Raw genomic sequence first — 23,229 nt, 5'->3', positions numbered from 1 at the left:
TCGTCATATTATTAATTAACGTGTTATCATTGTATCGTCAAGAGTTAAGAGTCAAGAGAATTTAACTGGTTAAAAAATGGGACTACACTACATACAACATGATCATCATCGCTCCATGGCCGGTCCAATACCCCCCCCCCCCCCCACATATAATGTTCAACAGAAAAGGTTCTTTTTAGATGAATTGGACAAAGGGATTTTTATACGCCCACATTTTCATGTGGACGTATATTGTCGTCGCCCCTGTCCGTCCGTCCACAATTTGTTTGTGGACTCTCTACAGGTCACAATTCTTGTCCGATTTTGACAAAACTTGAAATATAGGTTTATCCCCAAAAGATCTCGGCTGCTTTCGATATTGGCATGTATCGGATCGAAACTTCATGGATTATGGCCCCTGTTTGTACGAAAAATCATGTTTTTAGCTTGTGGACCCTATAGAGGTCACAATTTTTATCCGATTTTGTTGAAACTTGACATGTAAGTTTATAACCCAAAGATCTCAGTTCCTTTCGATATTCGTGCATATCGGACCGTAACTGCCTGAATTATGGCCCCTGATTGTACGAAAAATCGCGTTTTTAGCTTGTGGACCCTATAGAGGTCATAATTTTTATCTGATTTAAAAAACCGTATTATTATATCACCATTACACCCTAAGGAAGGTTGAGTTCGAATTTCGTGAAAATCAGACCAAAATTGCCGGACAAAATGGCCGCCATTTGTACGCGAATAGTGTAAAAATATGGTATATGTCAAGGTTGTGGACCCTGTAGAGGTCGCAATTTTAATTCGATTTTGATGAAACTTGAAATGCATGTTTATAACCTAAAGATCTTGGTTCCTTTCGATATTGTCGCATATCGGATCGTAACTTCATGAATTATGGCCCCTGATTATACGAAAATCAATCGACTCTTTTAGGGTGTGGTCCCTCTGAAGGTCACACTTATTATCTGATTTTAAAAATCGTTTGAATATATCACTGTAACACCATAATAAAGGTTGAGTTCAAATTTCCTGAAAATGAAACCAAAACTGCTGGACAAAGTGGCCGCCGCTTGTACGCGAAAGGTGTAAAAATATGGTATATCAAGGTTGTGGACCCTGTAGAGGTTACAATTTTAATCTGATTTTGATGAAACTTGAAATGCATGTTGATCTTGGTTCCTTTCGATATTTGCGCATATCGAATTGTAACTTCATGAATTATGGTCCTTGATTGTAGGAAAAATCATTTTCTTTTTAGCTTGTTCTCTATCCATCTCTCAAAAATGTGGGCGTATCCTGCCTGGCAGCCGCTGGTTTTCATTTTTTGTCCGACCGGCCCTTCGGGTGATTGCCCGATCGCCCGATGGCCCAATCCGCCCCTGGACTGAGGTTATGCTGGGGAAAGAAAGACTGAAGAAAATAACACGAGAACAAATTTGAAAAACTGAGGCCAGCAGGCCGAGACTATTTCTGTCGAGGGTTTTTTTCTGAAGTCTTTCTTCCCCAGCATAACCGAAGTCGAGGACTTTATCTTGCTTATAAACCGTCTATGTTTACATGTATGCAAGATGAGAATATCCCAGAATTCCCATAAGAAAAACCTTATATCATGTTTTCGTAAGGAAAAAAAACCCTATCCAGGAAGAATAACACGGTACAGGTTTAAAGAAAAACTTTCAGAAGAATAACCCCAAATTTCCCTGTTTTTATCCAAAGCCGCCCCGACTTTCAGACCACAGGAACTGTGGATAGACTGAATGTCACATTTACAACCCACTTTACCTGTACTATAATTAGGTAAGAGAGGGAATTACAATCTGGGCGAGAGAGGCCCAAATTGATCAGCACCTACCTGTCACAATCCCAGTGGGACCGATTAGGAACAACGCGTTGGGTTGGAGCGAGAATGGCAGTAGGACCCTTACTGTCCTACTGTCAGCCCGCGCCCATCTTTTTCTTATTAGAGCGAACCTGCCACTTACTATCCTAGGGAAACTGAATAGGTAACATAGGTTATTAGGTCTGGATACTCACTATTGCGCACTAAACCTCTACTTGCTTTTCTGTCAAGCTGTCTGTGATATCAAATGTTAAGCAGATGTTAAAGATACATTATGGGAGATTCGATAACGAGTTGGCAGTTCTCCCTATAATAGTTAAAAACTAAATAATGTAAATGCAATTTGCTGAAAATTTCATTCAAATTGATCCACTATGAACCGAGAACTAAGCCGTTGAAATTTCCGGCTAGCCTTGATCATCATTACTAAAGTCAGTACGATAAACAGCATAGTCTCGATTATCCATTTAATCGTTAAATCGTGAAGGAAAGTTATGCAGTAAATCGGATCATAATCCATTAAAAATCGCAGGCTAGCGATGCCATCTAGAGTTGATTATGGTCTGGATAGGTTAATTAATGTCTAATTAATAATTTAGATAACATTTCAGGCCTAAAGAAAGACCTACAATAGACAGATTTAGCTCTCGCATAATGTAGGTTTAAATCTCATCTGGTACTAGTAGCTAACCACGGGATAATCATAATCAGTAATTGTAATCGGCCGTAATCGATTACAAATTTTCAAGTAATCAGTTGACATAAATTTTGATTGCATAAAATTTAATCGATTACTGTTGAAACTATGCTGTAATCATTACTTGTATGATTACATTATAAGTTTGCATATAGACTTGCTGGCGTTACCGGCGTGGTTCTCCCTTGTCAGTGATGCAGGACGGAGGGGCTGACAAGGAAAGCTGTCTAGTCGTTCGGATGGGACAAAAACCGAGGTCCCGTGTACACATTGGCGTGCACGTAAAAGATCCCTTGGCAGTTGGAATTCGATATAAGAGTAGGCCGTAGTGCCGCTGTCCGGGCAAAATTTCCCTCATAGCACAGTGTATGGCGTTTGCCCGTCTTCATTAGCCCAGGTTAGGAGCAGAACAGTAGGACGTTAAACTCCATTTCATTTCATTTCATTTGCTGGCGTTAATAACCGTGTGTTGTTGTTAAAGGCGGTTCTATTAATTAAAATCTAAGCTTGTTTTGGTTTGTTGTATTTATACAAACGTTCGTTAAAACTGTCGGCGACTATCGTAGATTGCACTAAGATCGAATTCAGCAATGATCGCCGACCAGTTGCTATCGGTCGTACGATTGAACGCGAGCGCACTCACATCGACACCGATACACCGACTTGTGGCGTCCTCACGAATAGATCATGTGACTCGTTCAAAATGGCGCCACACAGAATGCAGGTACGCGCACACAAATTTTCCCCATAAAAATACAAAATATGCCTAATTATTCCATAATCTCTCCATCCAATTAGCGAAATTATAGTGAGAAAGCAATTTAAATTACCTCGAGGGATTCAAATTTTTGTTTATGATTTTCATTCGCCGCTCTGATTGGCTAAAATTTATAGCGCAGTCGGCAACCGATCGTAGAAACGCACACATCGACGATTACGAGTCGGCGACTGGTTCCGTCGCGTCGTAGAAGTAGAACATGTTCAACTCCTGCGACTCAGTCGCCGATCGTGAAAAACTGTCGCACGACGGTCGTAGCTAGACTCAGATCGACTAGAATCGGCGACGGAAATCGTGCGACAATCGGCGGCAGTCGCCGGAAAACCAGTCGGCGACCATTTGAGTCGCGTCGTAAGGTCGATCTGAGCCCCCCTTTAAGTTTAGTCCAGTGTAGTCAATTTTTGTTTTATGACCTATTGTAACCTTTGATAAGATCGACAAGTACTAATTAGAAAGCAACGAAAGTTATTCTATTAGTACTTTATATACATGCTAACAAGTTCCAAGCAGAAAGCATCTATCTTTTGTCCTCAAACATACAGACCAGTCCTCTATTAAAAGTGCCTCGCGTATCATAAAACTCTAAACTAGGGTTACTTATGATATGGTATAGATTATATATGTTTTTGAATAAAAGATCAGATTTTATTCAGGTCTTAAACATACATTATGCAAGAGCTAAATCTGCCTATTGCAGGTCTTTCTTTATGGCTGAAATGTTATATAAACTATTAATTAGACATTTATTAACAAAACAAGACCATAATCAATCAAATCCCGATGGCATCCCATACTCGAGATTTTAACTAGATTAGAACGGTAACGGTTCGCCATTTGAAAATTTAATTTAAGAATGGGAAAGCGAGGCTAAGTGTCGAATATACCAGTGCCTTGATTACCACTATGCACAAAACTACAAACAGTGATAACTTGGCTAAGAATGAAGTAATTTGAATGAAAAGTTCAATATTTTCATTTTACATTATCTATTTTTGAGCTATTATATGGAAGGGTATCGCTGCCAATATTAAATGCTCTGCTACAATGTCTTTTCCATTGATTATATGTCAAAAGTACAAAGTCCTAATAAGGGTAATGATAAAGTCAAAATACCTCTAAGGCAAGAGTTAAAGGTCAAACGTCAAATGTTAAAAGTGTTAAATGACAAATGTTTTGTGGGAAAATGCTTTTTTTTGACGTGTCTGCATTTTACATTCATCTTATTACATTTTACATTTGCGCTCTGCCACATCCTATTTGTCCTTCACGCTTTCTACTTTGCATGTTTCGCACATCACCAACTTTCACGTGACTTATTAACACACTATAAGCCGAAACAAGGATATTCACGACACTATAACAGGAAATCAGCCTAGCACACAATAAGAAATTTACTTACCTTGACACTTTTGATGGTACTTTACCATGATTACGGGGAGTGGGTTGGGGGCTGTGCAATGTCCAAATATGAAAATCCAGGTATCATGTTACATATTAGTGAACAGCCCGTTCATTTCTGTTTGTAAATATGTTAATAGTTTTCTGGTACAATCGTATTTTCATAATTCAAATCCAATAGATATCACATTATTAAAGGGGTTTTCAAGTAAAAATACTGGTCGAAATACGAAATTCCAGATACCTGATTGCTCTTTTCAAATATGCAAATAATTTTCTGGCAAATTCATATTTGCTTAACTTTACAAAATAAGATTCAAGTTGAAGTGAAGGAAGGGTTGGGGGGGGGGGGGGCTAAACTAAAATAAAGATACGGGGCTTAATCAAAAATTCTCTATGTCCATACTAAAAAATATATAGTCATTCCTCTCTTTAGATATATTATTTATTTGTTGGGTACAATGCTTATATATTGTTGGGGGTTTTTAATGGATAAAAGTTAATTAGGCTGTACTCAACTCTGTTTATAGAGACCGGAAGGGGGGGGGGGTAAAATTTCAAAATAAGGGTATTAATACGAAATTCCAGTTATTGTGTTATAAATTACTGGAAAGTAGGTTTCTTTGGCTCTTTGAATCGATCAATTATTTCCTGGCACATTCATGGCTATGCACGGTCGTCTAGAAAGTTTCTTATAGTGTGCCAGCTTGATTTACTGTTATGGTGCGGTGAATATCCTTATAGTGTGCTTGTGCCGGGTTTCCATATATGTTAATAAGTCACGTGATATCCTACATTTGAATATGAAAGTTGATGCTAAAGCGCGAAGGACAAATGGGATGTGGCAGAGCGCAAATGTAAAATGTAATGAGAGAAATGTAAAATGTAGACACGTCATAAAAAAGCATTTTCCCACAAAACATTTGTCATTTAACACTGAACATTTAACGTTTTACATTTAACTCTTGCCTTAGAGGTATTTTGACTTTATCATTATCGGTTTTAGGACTTTGTACATTGTACTTTTTACATATCATCAATGGAAACGGCATTGTCGCAGAGCATTTAATATTGGCAGCGATACCCTTCCATACTATTATAGCAAGAATGGTCAGCTCTTTATCTAAATCTTACATAATGTATCTTTAAATATTTTTTAAAAGAAATAATCAGTAATTGAATCCATTACATTGCAAAAGTAATTTTCATATGATCAATTACATTGAAAAATTGCTGTAATCATTTAGAAATAATCAGTAATTGAATCCATTATGTTGCAAAAGTAATTGTAATTAGCATAGTTTGTCCTTCTTGGCATGATGAAGAACCCTCCTTAAAATCCAGCAGGAAATAAATATTCTGTATGACTGTGTTACTAAGTTCGTACATGTACAGTTGGAAGAGAAATGGAAATGAAATGGGTTTAACGTCCTACTTTTCTGCACTGACAGAGCTAAGGAAGACAGGCTTACATCATACCGTGTGCTTTAACAGAAACTGTGGCAGGACAGCCGTGCTAAAACCTACTCTTATATCAAATTCCAACTGTCAAGCAATTTCCAACTGTCAAGGGTTCTTCTACATGCATGCCAATGTGTACACAGGACCTCTTTTTTTTGTCCCATCCAAATGACTACACTGTCCTTATCAGGCAATCCATCCTGTACAACTGAGAAGGGGGAACCACGCCAAAAAATCCAGAGGGACTTTTATGGCCAACACTGGAAGTGAACCTAAGACCTCCTGGTTGGCGAGCCAGTGTATGTCTTACTCACTGAACCACCATGGCTCCCTGTACCGTTAGAAAGTTGCTTCAAAATTTAAATAAACATAATAAAACTAGTATTAAATGACTGGTCTTTAATTACATAAATATAGTCAATTGATATACAAATATTTACAGTATTTTAACATATATATAAAATAACTATTCAGAAGTAATTAGATCTATGTATTCAACCTCATTGATTATCTTAAATAATGTAGGTATATAATGGTTAGAGTTAATAAAAACCATTATTGTCTATATCAGAGACAAGTAGATAATAAACACATTCACATATTGCACAGAATTGCAGTTTCATGATTTACGCCAGGTGCTATACACAAGGCAGATTATGCCTACTCTTCCTAATCACTTTAAACCACTTTTCATAATATAAAGAATTCATATAGTTTTAAAAACACATGGCTGTGCTTTTGCATTTAAAACAAATGTTGATGAGAGTTGATGAGAAATATTCCCGGTAAGTGGTGGTCGATATGTTAGATAGCTAAAAGAAGTGGTGAATAAAATATAATAACCCTCAGTTTGTCAACTAGCTAAAAATATATTACAGGGATAAAAAAAAAACCGCCATTGGTTAAAAGCAGTCACCAAATTAATGAGATGTCTGTAGTTATCAAGAGACTTAATTCCCTGCTGACAAAGGGTTATTTTGATTTATGTGAACAGTTTAAAAGCTCAATGCGTCGTTAGCAATTTTGCTAAAATATCAAATTTCTCAAGGCATATTACATGCTAAATAGTTACTCAGATTGATTAATTAACATTTAATTAAGAAAAAATTAAAATAATAATGCTTGATTTAATCGGATTTAAACTAGGTCCATCAGGTTTTTTTCACGCTACCAAAAAAAGATGGTGGCGTCTTCTTACGCAACATAGCTTGATGAATTTTCAATTTATCATAACTTTGATAATACTCAATGAAATTGAACCACTTTTGGAATGATATTCCTATTAGAGATTTAACTTTCAGAATATTGTAGTTTGCAAGGGATTCCTATAGCGCTAAATGACGCATCAAGCCTTTAACTGTTTGTGAATTTAATTCATAGATATTAATATAAAATAACATTCAAACCAAGCTGTCATTCAAAATAGTATCTGCTCAAGTTGATATACTAATCTGAAACAGACTATAGTCACAATCAGACTATAGTTCACATTTTTTGGATTATCCACTGATTAGTGACTAAATTATAGATAAAATAGTTGAGTAAAACAAATTTTCCTTGGTCTTAGGCCATGGCAGGGTAAATTAAAAATTATTAACAGCGTCATGTTATTCTAGATGACAGTCTAAACATAACGCAGTTATGTTCGAATCAAACCCCGTTCTTCCCCAGTATCAGATGAAAGAGTTGATGTAGAAATCGCTCTATTTACTGAGCCCTGGTAGCTTACTTCAGGAACAGGTGGGTCACAATCTCTTGTTATAACGTCATCATCTTTCTTTGGACACTATAAAAATATAAACTTTAGTATCAATAAATAATCTACATTGAGCTAAAAGTATACAAGTGGGGATCCTTTGGGAGTAAGTCTTAGCATTATGCCATTCGGTGAGAAAGTTCATCAAGTGTGAATACATTTGGATTCAAATACTTTCCAAACAGAGTAATTCCTGTCCACATGAGCCTACAACTGTACTGCGGTCAGCCGCACAATCTCTAAAGTTTGTATAAGAACAAACAAGCGGGTTTATGAAAGTAATCGTAGATGGCTACGATTGACTTATAGATTTCCAATTATACTGGCGGACATAATATCATTCTAAAACGCATATTATTTTTTTTGTTTCTAAAAATTTGGCTTGCAAGTAAGAAACTTGTGCATAATGAATAAAATGTGCAAGTTACTGTAAAACCATCAGATTGTCCAATCTCAATTTAAAGGAGCTAAATCGCTAATATTTGGGACCTAGAAATTGACACAAAAGGGTCACAACTCGCAATGCATATAATAATGTAATATGAATGTATATAACTGATTAACATTCAATTGTTTCCGTTTTTACTCTAATTTCAAATTCGTCAGAAGTCTCAATCGAATGGCTATCTCTAGCGTCTGGTTATTCCAATCTACGCCGATAGTTTTTATTGTGCATGCTCTCCAGATAAGAATATGTTGTCACCGTTTGACATGACTTGTGGAATAGTTTAGCCTCATTCTTCGAATCCCTTGTTACAAATGGCGCTGAAACGCATAATGGTAAAATGTTTATTTTGTCTTAAATATCGGATATCAGAACCTCATCTTTTCCTGAGAAGATCACAACATCAATGTTGATTTAAATTGACAAATAATTCCTGTTTTCAATGTCGAAGACTTTGGATGATATTGAGTTAGAGACTTAGCTACTTTAAAGGTAATTTGCTCAGTCTTATTTGAGTCTTGATGATTCAGCATCTGTTTTGATGGAAAGACCAGTACATATTTTAAAAATTAGTTTTAAAACTTCCCCAATCTCAGATCCGCTTACAAAATGTCAATAAATAGAACACATAGGCTCTAATCACAAACTAGTCAACCATCTTTTCTTTAGAACAATCAGCCTAAATTGTCATAGACACTGTTACCCAGTCCAACATTATACATTGCATAGCCAGGAAATTTTCACCTCATGAACATTCTTCATCAAATAGAACAAGAGTTATTGTGTCCAAAGTCTTGATCAATGAACTGCTTATTGCTACTTAGCACAATTAGCATAAGCAGAAAATCCTCATTATCAAACTCAGTAAAGGGTCAACAAATTTTAATTATATGACATCAATTCCAGCCAATTAATTAGTCAACGTTAATACTCACCTTTTCACCAGACCAGATATGACGAAATTCTTTTCTCTTACAAGCAATAAGAAAAGTGACGATAAGAGTGCATGGTACCAGATATAATAAAGCTGGTTGACCTTTCTCCATAAAAGCTAATGCCAAGAATGTAAATGCTAATCCTACACTGTATGCTGAAATGAAAAATAAATAATACTGATCAGTTTCTAGATTGAGGGCATTTTGGGATAGTAAATCTCTGTATATAGCTCCAATACAGCGCTTCAGAGGATGCTTGAAATTATAAAGCAACACTGCCCTACAACCTAACCCAAGATTGATCGAGAGAAGAGGGGGGAGGAAGAGACGAGATTAGGTATGGGATCAAATCCACGCCACATGTATCAATGACAAGACTTTATGATCAAAAGTGCATGCGTTAGACCACTCAATGCTATGACACAAATAAGAACCAGGCCCAATCTTGTCTAAATGAGCTAGACAATCCTCCATAAACAGGGGTAAACAGAACTCTCTGAGTTGATCAAATTATCATTGTGACAAATATACCCAGATAAGTCAATTTTCAATAAGAATAGAATATATACTGACCTATAAGTGATGCTATATAATATATCCTAGAACTACCTACATGTAGATCAAACCAATGATTATAAGATATAAGTAAACCTGTAACAAAATATCAAATAATCATTTATTACACTTCAACACAATCGCTTCAAGCCATAAAATTATACTTTTAAATGAGGGTCGATAAAAGTACACTCTTGTATAACAAAATAATGACCTTCAAACAAATAATGACCTTTGGAAAAAATGAATACATTTATTTAAAAAAATGAATACATTTATTTAAAAAAATCAATACATTTATTTAAAAAAATGAATACATTTATTTAAAAAAATGAATACATTTATTTAAAAAAATGAATACATTTATTTAAAAAAATGTATACATTTATTTAAAAAAATGAATACAATTTTTTAAAAAGAATGAATATATCTGTTTGAGAAAAACACTTTGACATAGTTTCATTGTATTGAAAAAGACTACATATCCTGCTCACCTGGTACAAGCACATCTCCAAAACCTAATAAAGAATATGGTCGATCCTGACATATTGATAGTGCTGATGTTAGTATCTTTGGGAAAATAAAGACCATAGGAAGCTGTAAATAAAAGTTTTAGGACATCAAATAATAAACTGAAAGACACTGTTTACAACAAGATAAATTTACCCAGTTGTCCTGTTCACAGATGTGGTAGCAGATAAATAAAAGTTTCCTTATGGACTGGAAGTTTCACAGACATAGTTTGTTTTAATATATAATTAATATTTTGGGCCACTGTAAAGACAGTTTAAGCCCAAAACCAGAAAACATACTGATATCCGCTTAATATTTCGAAACAAAAATTCGATGGTTTAAATTTTGTGCCACCACTAATCGTCACATCAATCGAATTTAACACTTTATTTATACCTAAATCCAATATTTTTAACTCCTTCACAGTCTTTGAAAAACATTTGTACAATGTACATGTATATATATCTCACTACAGCGATGGCATGACAAATTCTCTCAAATGTCATATACAACAGAATTAAAACTTTCCCATTGACTTAAGATTAATTATATTAACCTGTTCTCCTGTATCACTATTACCACCAGTAGCCACTTTAACCATAACACTTTCACCGTTCTGTCACAATAATATATAAACAAAAATATAGAGCAACATTTATTTAACTACACAATAAACTGTCAATGTTAGCTTATATCCGAACCATTTAGGATTGATATTCATCTAGCAAAATACTGTAGTTTACAAGGGATTCATACTCCACTTCTTTTTATCAAGAGGGTCATTCCATGTCAAGTGGGCCAGCGGTGAGAATCGATCCCCTCAAAAAAATCTGGAAAAAATATATGTTAGTGTACATGTAAAAACTAGAAACTGTGCAAACTTTGTAGTCTGTAGCATGAAATTTGACTGAGATACCGGCATCTGAGTTTCATGAGTTAACGATAAGTTTTCGAAAAAAAATATGTATTAGAAATTTACTTGAGTTTCAGATATCTTTATTTTTACCTTTATAGTTAAGATATACAGGTAGTATTAAAGAACTTTTGGTGTAGATTATGAATCTGCATTCAGATTACAGGTGAGTGGTAGGGTTCGCATGCTACTTGGCCATAAAAACCAAAATTGGTGTAATTGTATATTTTTAGGATTTTGTAGTGCTCCAGGAGCTACAAAGTAATAAATATAGGCTCAAATCTTGGCCTATCCAGAGATTGCCGGTAGTACTACATACGAAACATATGAAAACGCATCAGTCTTCACTAGATTCCCAGAAAATTAGCCTCAAATATGGTTTCAGACACAAATTTTCGAAAATTGCATATTTTCGATCTGATATCTGAAACTTGGTGTGATTAAAGTTTGTAGTAATGTCTCTAAAATATGTTAAAACCATCCTTGTCCCATGCCGTCTCAATATTTTTTCGATTTTTTTCAAAATCTGAGTTTTGGGTCATTCGATGTCAATTATCACCCAATGAGTTAAACCGTACCCCCTTCGATTTTTGTTTATATGTTTATTAGAGCTGAAAAAGCTGATATTCCAAATTTTAGCTTGATGCGACTAACCGTTCTTGAGATAAGGTCCACTCAATTTGGGGAATTTTGGCCAAAATGGGCGTGGCGCCATTATTCAAATGACCCTAACCCAGTAAACGATAGGTCAAAATTGCTAAGTATTTCTGGCTTTAACATATGTTGGAGACATTAGTACAAACTATAATTACACCAAGTTTCAGATGTTTAGGTGCTCATCTACCAGGTTCTTTCAGCTCGAAAATATGAGACAATTTTCAAAAATTTGTGTCTGAAACCATATTCAAGGCCAATTTTCTTGGAATCTAGTGTCGACTGATGCGTTTTCATGTTTCTTATGTAGTACTACCAGCAATCTCTGGATAGGCCAAAATTTGGGTCTATATCTATTACTTTGTAACTCCTGGAGCACTACAAAATCCAGAAAATATGTAATTACACCAATTTTTTTTTGGTTTTCATGGCCAAGTAGCATGGGAACCCTACCACTCACTAGTAATCTGATTGCGGATTCGTAATCTACACAAACAGATTACTAATACATATTGTGTTTCGAAAACTTAACAGTGACACATGAAACTCAAGCTACAGACCACAAATTTTGCATAGTTTCTAGTTTTTACATGTACAATAGCATATATTTTTTCCAGATTTTTTGGAGGGGGTCGATTTCCCAAATTTCTGAAAATTGACCCACTTGACATGGAATGTCCCAACAGTTACTTTATGAAAACTGGGACAGCACCTATGAACAAAGTTTGCAGACGACAAACTTTAAACCGTCTTTTGTGTCCAGTAAATAAAATTCCTTAACAGACATATTATATACAATAACTTACCTTAGTAAATAAAGGTGTAATAAAAACAAAGAATACATCATAAAAGAATAACAACACCAGAAGTACAGTACACACCTGAAAAAATAAATAAGAACATATGCTTCAAAGTGAAATGAACATCATTTTTAACAACATATGACCCTAGATTCAGAGCTGTATCAATAATGTCAAAGGTATAGTTTCCTACACAACTTCAATAACTACCCCCGACAATTAGTGCAGAAAATCATCAAAGCAACCACCAATCCTCCTACAGATATAAGCCAACCTAAACCAGATACACCACCAGTGAGAATAACAATACCTTTTCAAGGCAAACTATCGTACCACCTCAGAAGACTCCTAACCCCAACAGGCATCCAGGTAACATTTTCCAAAGGAAGAACTCTCAAAGATCTCCTGAAGGCCAGTGGCAAACTTCCCCCAACCAAACAACTGAACCCAAAAGAATGTGTTTATGAAATAACCTGCACGTGTGACAAAAAATACATTGGAGAAACTAGACAGCCTTTAGACAAGAGAATCAGTCAGCATAAATCTAAATCCTCTACTACCAATTCAGCTGTGGCCCAACACACACAATCCAACCCAGGACACAGAATTAAAACGTATAGAACCCTGGCGGCCAACCTACCGATAGAAAAAACCCGCAAAATTATTGAGGCCATACACATTAAAAGAAACAGTCCAGACCTCAACCGCGACACAGGGATATTCCTGCCTAGTGCTTATGATGAACTTATTAAATATACCTAAATTATGTGTTTTCCATCACCCCCACTCATTCTACAGTACAGTGGATAAGAAACCTTTGAATTTTTATGAGTTTTATTATTTTTCATTTTTTCTAATATTATTATCAATTTATCAGTTATATCCACTCTAATTCTTAGAATTATTACACATATGGGTTACTCTAGTCTAATTGTACATTTAATCACACAGACATATAAAGTTAATTACCATTATCTAAACAAACCATGGTATATCATAATTGTATTGTAGGTACTATCCCATTCTGCAGGTAGTATTGTATCTATCATCATAGCTACCTAATTGCTTAACTATACTCAATGGCTACTCTTCACACTTAATTAGTTTTTGTAGAATAAACCCCTTTGATCTTGTTGTTGTCCTGTATGGTTTCATGAATTGTTGTTACAGTTTTCTGTATATATTGATCTCATTATTCTTGTATTACTGTATTAGCTTGATAACGTTGAGAGAATACTCTTCGAAACGTCGCCCAAATAAATAAGTAGCTGTTTTTCCATAAGTATGTGTTTTTTGTGTATTGCTCTACCCAGTTACTAAATGCCTCTTAAAGATTACACATTAATAGTTTTCACAGTGATTTAGGAATATGTGTAACTATATTAGAAAGCTAAACTTATTCTGACCAGCTCCCTGCACATATTTTTGAAGCAATGCCCTGTGAAATCCCTTTCTAGCCAATGTTGTATTGAGACTGAAAACTTGAGTCTTTGACGGAGCGTGTCCATTCTAACCAAACTTTTCTTTTCTTGAAGCTTAAATAGTAAAATGTAAAATTATAGAGAATTATAAAGACTCACTTTAAGACTTGGTAATCGAATGGTTTTTAACATATTTATAGAAAAAGCAGCTCCTAATATATTTTGAAGAATCCATGCATAACTGGAAAAAAAAGAAACAAATGACTTTTAAGACTGAGTACAAACAATAAAGGTATACAGTAATCTGTAAAAATAATCTCATTAAATGTAATGCAATAAAGTTAATTATTCAATTTTTCAAATAAGAGCTAATTCTCTCTTCTTTGGCACCTAGAAAGTGACACAAATGGGTCACAACACATATAATAATGTACTAATATGAATGTATATAAACTGATTTAAATTCAATCGTTTCTGTTTTTTCTGATCAGTTATGTTCAGTGAAATACACGAAGAGTTCAAATTGAAGGACAGTCTTTAGCGTCTGGTCATTCCAGTCTACACAGAAGTATTCTCCTTTGGGATATGTTTAGCCTCGTTTATTGAGTCACGTCATTACAAATGGCGCTCTAAAGCATTCTGGCATGAGATTCGTGTGCCAATTTTTAAAATTTTCATTTTAAAATTTCATTAAATTGACCAATAGGTCGTGTTTGCAATGTTGAAGACTGTAGATGATATTGAGTTAAAGACTTGGCTAGTTTTAATGTTGATTTTGCAGACTCGCAAGATTCAGGTTTAATGTTTTCTATGTCAGCAATTTGGAAATTTCCAGCAATGCAAAGGTTTTATTTTGTCCCATGATTTTCCTTGATCATGGCTTATTTTGGTGGCGAAAAACATCACTCAAGTACTGAGAAAAACTGAGTATGTTTCGATGCAATCACGATTCCACAAAATAACTGGGAAAATCAATGTATAGAACTTGGCAATCATTATCTCTCTATAGACTGTATGTACTATTTTACAAATAATTCATGACAGGCTAAGTTATATCATGGACAGGGAGTAGGATTATCATGTAAATTTCTTTTAAACCACACTAAAAATGGTTGTAAGTTTCATATCTATATATTGTTGATGCATTTTTGTTTTAGGAGGATTAGCTTAATATAATGCTCCTGTTGTAGAAAATTATATAACAATTAGTATGAGATTGCCTACGGTATTTTTACAATCTGAAGTTTTAACCTACCTGGCATGTCTTTGAACAGCCCAAAATATACTAACTGACAGGCACAATATATACAAGAGCACACCACGATATTCTGGTGGATTTTCACAGCAGCATTTTAAACTATGTAATGGAAGCCTGAAATCAGTAGATATTTTAGTTTACATGATGGCCGCTGACTATTTTACTGGTCTAAAACTTGTTGGTGTGAAATGGATGCGACAGGTGCCATATTTTCTGGTTTGAGTACTTTAATATAATACAAAATATTACACAATTTTAATATTTCACAATATATAGATAGAACTCAATGACCATTGAATACTGCTCAGGTTATTCAATTGTTCCAGAGAGTGTATCCTTGTGCAAGTATTCCACGAGTAAACAATTGAATAACATGAGTGGTACGGTCATTGAGTTCTGTTTTTATTCTATAACTACATGCAAATCTCAAAATACACTGTACTATTCAGATTTTCAAAAAAAATGATCACCAATAAGGACGTTAAAATTAATCATAGGTTCCGTCCTTTTTTCTTTCCTTTTTACAAAAATTGTTGTTGCCTTGTAGTGACATCATTACAGTTTGACGTAATTCTGAAAGTGATGTCATTCTGGACAAAAGTAGTACGTGCCCAAAGCATTGAATACAACCATAGGTTATTCAATGGCTGTATTCAATGGCTGCATTCAATGATATTTGCTTGTATTTGTATGTAGTTATAGAATATATTGAGATATTGTAATACAGAATTATTACAATATATATCGCATTACAGGATTTAGATCAAAATAAGACACTTTTTATGGAATACCAATTACTATGGTTTATTACACCGAGACTAAATTTCACAATTATTAAATGTCATTCAAAGAATACAGGATTTAGTCATTTAGCTGTAATACCCATTCTTTCATATTAAACTTACTTGGAATCACAAGATATAAGTTTCTTCCACAGAGGCTGAGCACAAAAATATAGACCAACAGATCCAGCTAACGTAAACAAACCTATCATGGCATATACTGTTAAAAGAAAACATTTCAATTAGACTTATGGATGTAATTATAAGTCTATTAAGAAATTTGTAAAATATTTTGTTTTTAAAAAATTACTTTTTGACATACTTAATGATAGAATAAGTAGTATTCCCATAGATGGTTGGATGGGCTAATCTATATAATGTCCTTTCTTAAAAGAGAGAGGGAGACAGAGTTTAATTTAAGCATAATTTAATTGCAAGATCATTTGGCAGATTTCAGATAAATAAAATTTTACCATCCGCTCTCCATTTTTCTTCATACTACTTACCAAGATAATCATAGAAGAAATACAGAGATACCAGCATTCCACACAATAATATAACTAATATCAATAGAGTTACTGGTGACAGGTCTACAGCATCATCATCCTTCTCATCATCAGACCCAAATTTACTTTTCACTCTGTTTCAAAAATAAACAAAAACAACTACTGTAAACATTATATGTTGAGTTACATTGTATTACACTTTTAAAAACCTTACCATTTCATTGAATCAACGACAGAATCTAAACTTGGGTACCCCAATTTTATTTTATTTTGTTTCTATAAACATCATTTAGACTAAAAAACTTTGTTTAACCACTGATTTTAATGGGTCTGTGACGAAATGTCCCAATAAAAAAATATCAGATATTTGTCATATACGGTACTTGTAATAAAGCATATCAACCAAATCTTGGAATTTTTATTTTTCATTCACAAGTTCTATATTCTGTTTTATCAGATTATTTTGTAAAAGATTGTATTTTAAGATAAAACAACAATTTAATATTTTTTTTTGTAAGAACAGTGATAATGTGATTGTCATCCAGTTACATATTCGGTTTCAAGAAAGACACAAGAGTAAGGAGAAATCTTATAAATTCTTTATATTTTATTTGTCATGTAACATGTTTGTGTTAATTAAAGGCAGAATGACTTCGGATTCTGTATTATTTCAACTACAGTAATGGGGAGAGAGAGAAATGGGGTTTAACGTCCACTCGACACAAACTAGATCATTTCGGGACTAACATATGGTTTTAATTTTATTTCAATAATTCGCTTGCGCGTAGGGGTCTTTAGCAGTTGGAGGAAACCGGAGGACCTGGAGAAAACCCACGAGGATGGACAGGCGACCCTACTCCTTGTCATATACAACCGGGATTTGAAACCACGCCAGTTGACTCAATGACAGGCCTTATGATACAGCACGCACATGCTAACCATTCGGCCATCCAACACCCCAACTATAGTAATAGTTGATAATGAATAAAACAAAGAATCTGAAAAGATAAACATCCCCATTTAACCCTTAACATAATCAATGTAACGGCAGTCATCTCTTAAATACTGTTTACATCGTGGATAAGGCCACTACATTCTATTTATAGGACAGCATTAAATTTTCAAAGCAAAATAATGAAATATTATACCCTTCATGTTTAACAACACCAGACCAATAGGCTCCAACACCAACACACAGTACAGCAATAAGAAAGATACAAGCCATGTTTGGATCTAATTTTGGTGATTCAGGAGAATACACGGCTATATACACAGACTTTCCTAATTTCTGAAATAAATACCAATATTATATTTAATTACTATTACACTGGTATAAAACAATTTTGTATGAGGCTTACGGCTCAAGATGAAATTCAATTATTTAAAGCAAATCACCCTTTTTCAACAAATAAATTGAATATAAATTCATATGATATTTATCTAATAAAGAAGTCTAAGAGTACCATTATCCCCTCTTATAATAACAGATTGTTAACATGTTAATGTTTAAATCTGATCTTATTCATAAGCCAATATAATATTACATGTACTGTATTAAATAGTTGACAAACTATATCCTTCAGATATAAATTGCCACACACCTCTAAAATCATTGTTAACAAATCTCTAATATCAATGTTAACAAATCTCTAAAATCATTGTCAACATAACATACATGTATCTCTAAAATCATTTTTAACATAACATACACGTATCTCTAAAATCATTGCTAACATCATTGTTAACATATCTCTTTATTGTTAATTACAAACCACTATTAAATGTGAGCTAAATTTAATCTAAGACAAATTGTTTGGGGTGGGGGGGGGATCAATAAAATTTGTTATTTCTGCCACATCAAAGTCAGACTAGAAGAACTTTTTAAGAATGCTTGAAACTACACATTATCTTCATACATGTACACTGTACATTGTAGGAAAAGCTATGCACTGAATATAGATTAGTTACTTACCCTAACAGTCTGATAATCTTTCCACATAATAAATGCCATGGTGATGTTTATCTTATTGTAGTCATCATCTGTCCGTGCTCCTGGTACAGTCTGTTTCAAAATAGATTCCATAATTAATAATTATATATACCTAAAATAGCAGTTTATCTAATGACTTGGGTCAATTTGGTGGTACCATATGTATTGATTTGTTTTGTGAGTTAGTAAATTTAATGGTATACAGTTTGTCCCATCACTAATCAAAATAACACATCAGATCAAGCCAAATTATGTTGATTTGACTTGTGAGACAGCAGCCTGTCTTCGTTTCAAATTCTGAGTCTGAGGATAAAGCCAGTGTTTTGTGTTCAAACCTCAACAGTTAAAGTTGAACAAACTATTCTACGCTCATTTTTTAAAAAGAGAGTTTAATGGTATATAGAGCATGCTATAACACTATTCAAAATAATACATAGATCAGCCTGATGATGGAGCACATCTGAAAGTACCGTATTAGCTATTATATCTCCAGTACGACTATTTCACAATGATAGTGACATATGTTTCAACAATCTAACCATTTGGAATTAAAGTATCAACACATGCCATAATGTATGTTGCATTTGTTTCACCAATTAAAATATATTGAGCGATAAGACAGCAAAGATATCATTCTTCGAATTAAAACTTACAAATCCAGTTCCATTTTCATATCCGACAAACAAGGCGCCGGAACCCAGACCGTCTTGGACATATTCAGCTTTTTCAGCAAATGTACAGTTTCCTCGAAGCACAGCTACTATTTTATTTTCAACAGAGTTTTTACCATAAATATTTGAACAGCCATATGAATCGGAAAAATCAGCTAACAGGTGTGTTTTCTGAAATGTTAAATAAATATCTGAGTTACAAAAACAATTCCATTATCTGCACTCTATACCCTTTTGATTTCTATTGATTCCAGTTACCTCCAGTTGTCCATGTCCCTGGACAAGTGTCCCAGCTGCTCCCATCCTATCACAGGCTCTGCTTAACCTGGTGTTTGACTACCGGACTAGTACCATTACCTTTACTCAACAGGAGAAATACATCCCAACAGACTTTCAGCTAGAGCTGATCATTTACAACGTAACTCATCTCATAAGTGATGTCTTTAAATGGACACAACCAGGGGGTGCTGTTCACATTACTGCCAAATGGGATTTGTAACACATCTCAAGTACAACTGTGTTAAAATATAAATCCTTCTGATGATTTTGGGGATTAACCAACGTCTGATTGGGTAAATGTCAAAACTGGTCGGCCCTGACCATTCAACCTTTAATGCACTTCTCCAGTAAAAGAACCCTTGCAAGTTGGTATTCGATATAAGAGTAGGTCGTTGCGCCACTGAAGGGCAAAATTCACCTAATAGCACAACGATGGAGCCCAGTCGGAGCAGAACAGTAGGACGTATAACCCCATTTCATTTCATTTCTTTTTATTGACGGCTACAGTAACAGTATCACCTATCGACAATGCATATCAGTATGATACTTTTAGCCTCCTTCTCCGTAATTGTAACACGTTCTTCTTTATCAACCCATAATGGGCATACATTGTTCTCTGCATCAGCATTCGTGTTTGCTGGCAACATGCGTAAATGGACCAATTTTGGAAGAAATGCGTCGTCTGATATGTTTTTGTGGAGGTGTCACACTAACGTCATGATGTCATAGAGACATAAAATCACCATTTTTGGACTAGCTGGTACCGACTTCCTATCTGTCCGCAATACATTTATGGTGTCTAAATCCAACAGTTTTGGAGATATTTGCGATTTGCTATCTTGGATTTGGTCGCGTCTCCTGTCCTTATCTTTCACTTACTTAGGGCGTCATAATCAGTCAATAGAAATCAAAAAAACTTTTGTTGCAATTTGTTTTACGTCAAATGTTAGTTTGACCAGCCTATTATGTACACGGGACATAAGTTTTTGCAATAGCAAGAAACCCTGTCAGGTTTGATTTTGAACCATATTTGGTTCGATATTTGTACATGAAGTACATGTAGGTGAATTTGTTGTTTCTTTGTTTTCGTAAGACAATTATCTGATTATTGACTGTTGATTATTGATTACTCCCATTGCTTCATTTTTTTCATTGTCTTTATGCAGCTCTCTGCTAACTAGAGTGCTTTTCAATAATTTATTTATTTCATATTTTCATGTTGCCTATCATTATTACTATTAGGCCTACTCAATAGCCTATTATAGTATATATTATGAAGGCCTAACATTATTGGTGGTGTGTGATGTGTTTAAAAAAAGTGCATTATGCTAGAGCTAAATCTAGACCATCAGATTACTTAGATATTGAATGGATTAAAACACAACTGCCATTCAATAATATGACGTTAAAATGGATAATCTAGACTTTATTATCACAGCAATAGCACTTGACAATCAAGACTATCATGTAAAAACTTCAACATTCATAACTTTCCTCAGAATAAAGTAATTTGTCTGAAAATTTCAATATATATTTATTGTTCACTATCTTTTTTGAACAACTATAGCTAAGTCAAACACACATTTATAGTTTTGTTATTTGTTTGAATTCATACAGAATCCATACTTACCGAAAATTCTGCTTCTGTAGGCAATGAATGATATAGAGGATTATATGCTATACATATTGTAGCCTCTGCTGAATTATTGGTCCCTGATCTAGCATGAAGAATACCCGCTTCTCCAACAGTCTACAAAACAGATCATAGGTCTAATGTTAATTGGCTAGTTAGAAGAAGTATTCAAATAAATTATAATTAAAATATTTATGAGCAAATCCAAAAAGGAACTGACTTGATTTTACAAAAAAGATAAGATATTAGGATTATTAGTTTGTTTACATCAGACACATAAAAATGGCAGTGTGAAGTCAACAGAAACCAATGTAAACTTCAAATGACTAAGCTTACAACTTATTAAGCTAAACTGTCCTATCATGATAGTTTTGAGACCAACATGTTTTGGTTTAGAGTAGTTGTTATTGTATTTTGTCATTTGTATGGCTCCTTGTTTCTGTACTGATCAATAAGAAAGTGGGGTCTGTCTTATAGTCTTTTTTCAGAAACCATTGAAGTTGCAACTGAACTTTGTACTGAACATGTATTAAGACAAATCTGTGCCAGATAGCAGAGGCTAGCACACTTGTGCCAGGGCCCCAAAGTTTTAGGGGCCCCTTAGAAAGTTAGAATACAGAACAAAAAGTTCACAACTACCAAAATTATATAAATATCTGGATAAAAAAGAAATTTAACTAATATATATTCCACTGAATTCATTTATTTTATAGCTATTTACTCAATTTATCTGTTTATTTTTTTTAACTATATATTTGTTTCACAACTATTTATCAATAATATTTTTATATACCGGTAATTCAATTCTAATATAAACTTAACCCATTGTTTGGGTTGGGGGGGGGGAGGGGGCAAGCAGGGAACTCTATTAAGTTAAGACGTATGGGAACTGTGAGGTTGGTTGGACTGTAGTAGCTTTTTAAAAATATGTTACCTACCACATTAAAAACACTATTATAATGTGCCTCGCTTTGCTACACAGTACTCAGAATTGCTTTTATGCCCATGCATGCTTAACCAAGTGTCCTACTATGTAGAGGCTAAATCAATAACACTATAATAGTAAAGATGCCTACCGATATTATTTCAAATAGGCCTTTAAATAACTAGTCTACAATGAATGTTCACAAATTACTAGTTCATAGTCTAAATGTCAATTTTGTTTGTAACCCAAAGTAGTAAAGTACAAGTTCTAAAATGTTTCAAGTAGTTCTAGTGTTGATGATTGAAATAGAATAATGTATGACATTTTCAACATGATCAGTCATGTTATTTTTAAACATAACACCATATAAACCATCACGAAAAGATGATGTATTATTGGATGAAATTTGACATTTGACATGTAATGTACAATACGTCACATCACGCTCATTCTTTTTTTCTTTATAACACCTGAAGACGATAACAAAATGTTAAGGTCTATAGTATTGTGATATTAACATACAGGTATCACCATATAGGCATGCATACACGTAGGATAAAAAAAAGGTGATAACACATTCATTAGATGTACTTAGGTCCTGGAAAATTATGTTCATTATAAATTATAACTGCATAATAAAACAATAACAGATACAAACAATAATACATATAGGAGTACAGCATGACCAGCACAATCGATGAATAGAAAAGTGCCACAAAGACTACCTGTGCTGTGTCATTCAGTATAACACTAATTCTTCATTACTTATTAAATTAGTTATCTGGGGTAGGTTTTTTTTTAAAAAAAATTTATTGATAGGTTACTGGCTCATTACAACAGCTCAGTACCTGATCAACAATGCGGACAAATGGGGCTTATCAGGGACCTCGAGAATAAATGTCAGTCGCATAAAATGCACTAAATATAGACTTGATCTAAAGGGGTCCAAGCCAGTCCAAGTGGAGCCGATGTGCCCAAATCATGTTGTACCGGACTATCGGGATCAGGCTAAATCACAGCACGCCACC

General features: G+C 34.3%; 1 protein-coding gene across 3 annotated transcripts in view; it reads right to left on the bottom strand.

The window, feature by feature from the left end:
* Positions 1-6,549: 6,549 nt before the first annotated feature.
* Positions 6,550-23,229, bottom strand: part of LOC126814997 (signal peptide peptidase-like 2B) — a 28,686-nt gene continuing 12,006 nt past the window's right edge. For all 3 annotated transcript variants that reach the window (XM_050540505.2, XM_050540503.2, XM_056099583.1), the window contains exons 2-15: positions 21,274-21,393; positions 19,347-19,535; positions 18,676-18,765; positions 17,852-17,991; positions 16,704-16,837; positions 16,321-16,417; positions 15,413-15,529; positions 14,317-14,398; positions 12,743-12,817; positions 10,926-10,985; positions 10,351-10,453; positions 9,875-9,952; positions 9,302-9,456; positions 6,550-7,951 (exon numbers count right to left, since the gene is read on the bottom strand). In XM_050540505.2, coding sequence (XP_050396462.2) covers positions 7,805-7,951; positions 9,302-9,456; positions 9,875-9,952; positions 10,351-10,453; positions 10,926-10,985; positions 12,743-12,817; positions 14,317-14,398; positions 15,413-15,529; positions 16,321-16,417; positions 16,704-16,837; positions 17,852-17,991; positions 18,676-18,765; positions 19,347-19,535; positions 21,274-21,393 — 1,587 coding nt within the window. In that variant the 3' untranslated portion in view covers positions 6,550-7,804. The remainder of the gene's footprint in view (positions 7,952-9,301; positions 9,457-9,874; positions 9,953-10,350; positions 10,454-10,925; positions 10,986-12,742; positions 12,818-14,316; positions 14,399-15,412; positions 15,530-16,320; positions 16,418-16,703; positions 16,838-17,851; positions 17,992-18,675; positions 18,766-19,346; positions 19,536-21,273; positions 21,394-23,229) is intronic.

The sequence above is a fragment of the Patella vulgata genome, chromosome 3, assembly GCF_932274485.2.
Source record: "Patella vulgata chromosome 3, xgPatVulg1.2, whole genome shotgun sequence".
Taxonomy (NCBI): domain Eukaryota; kingdom Metazoa; phylum Mollusca; class Gastropoda; family Patellidae; genus Patella; species Patella vulgata.
This window is presented reverse-complemented; position numbering and strand designations above follow the sequence as displayed.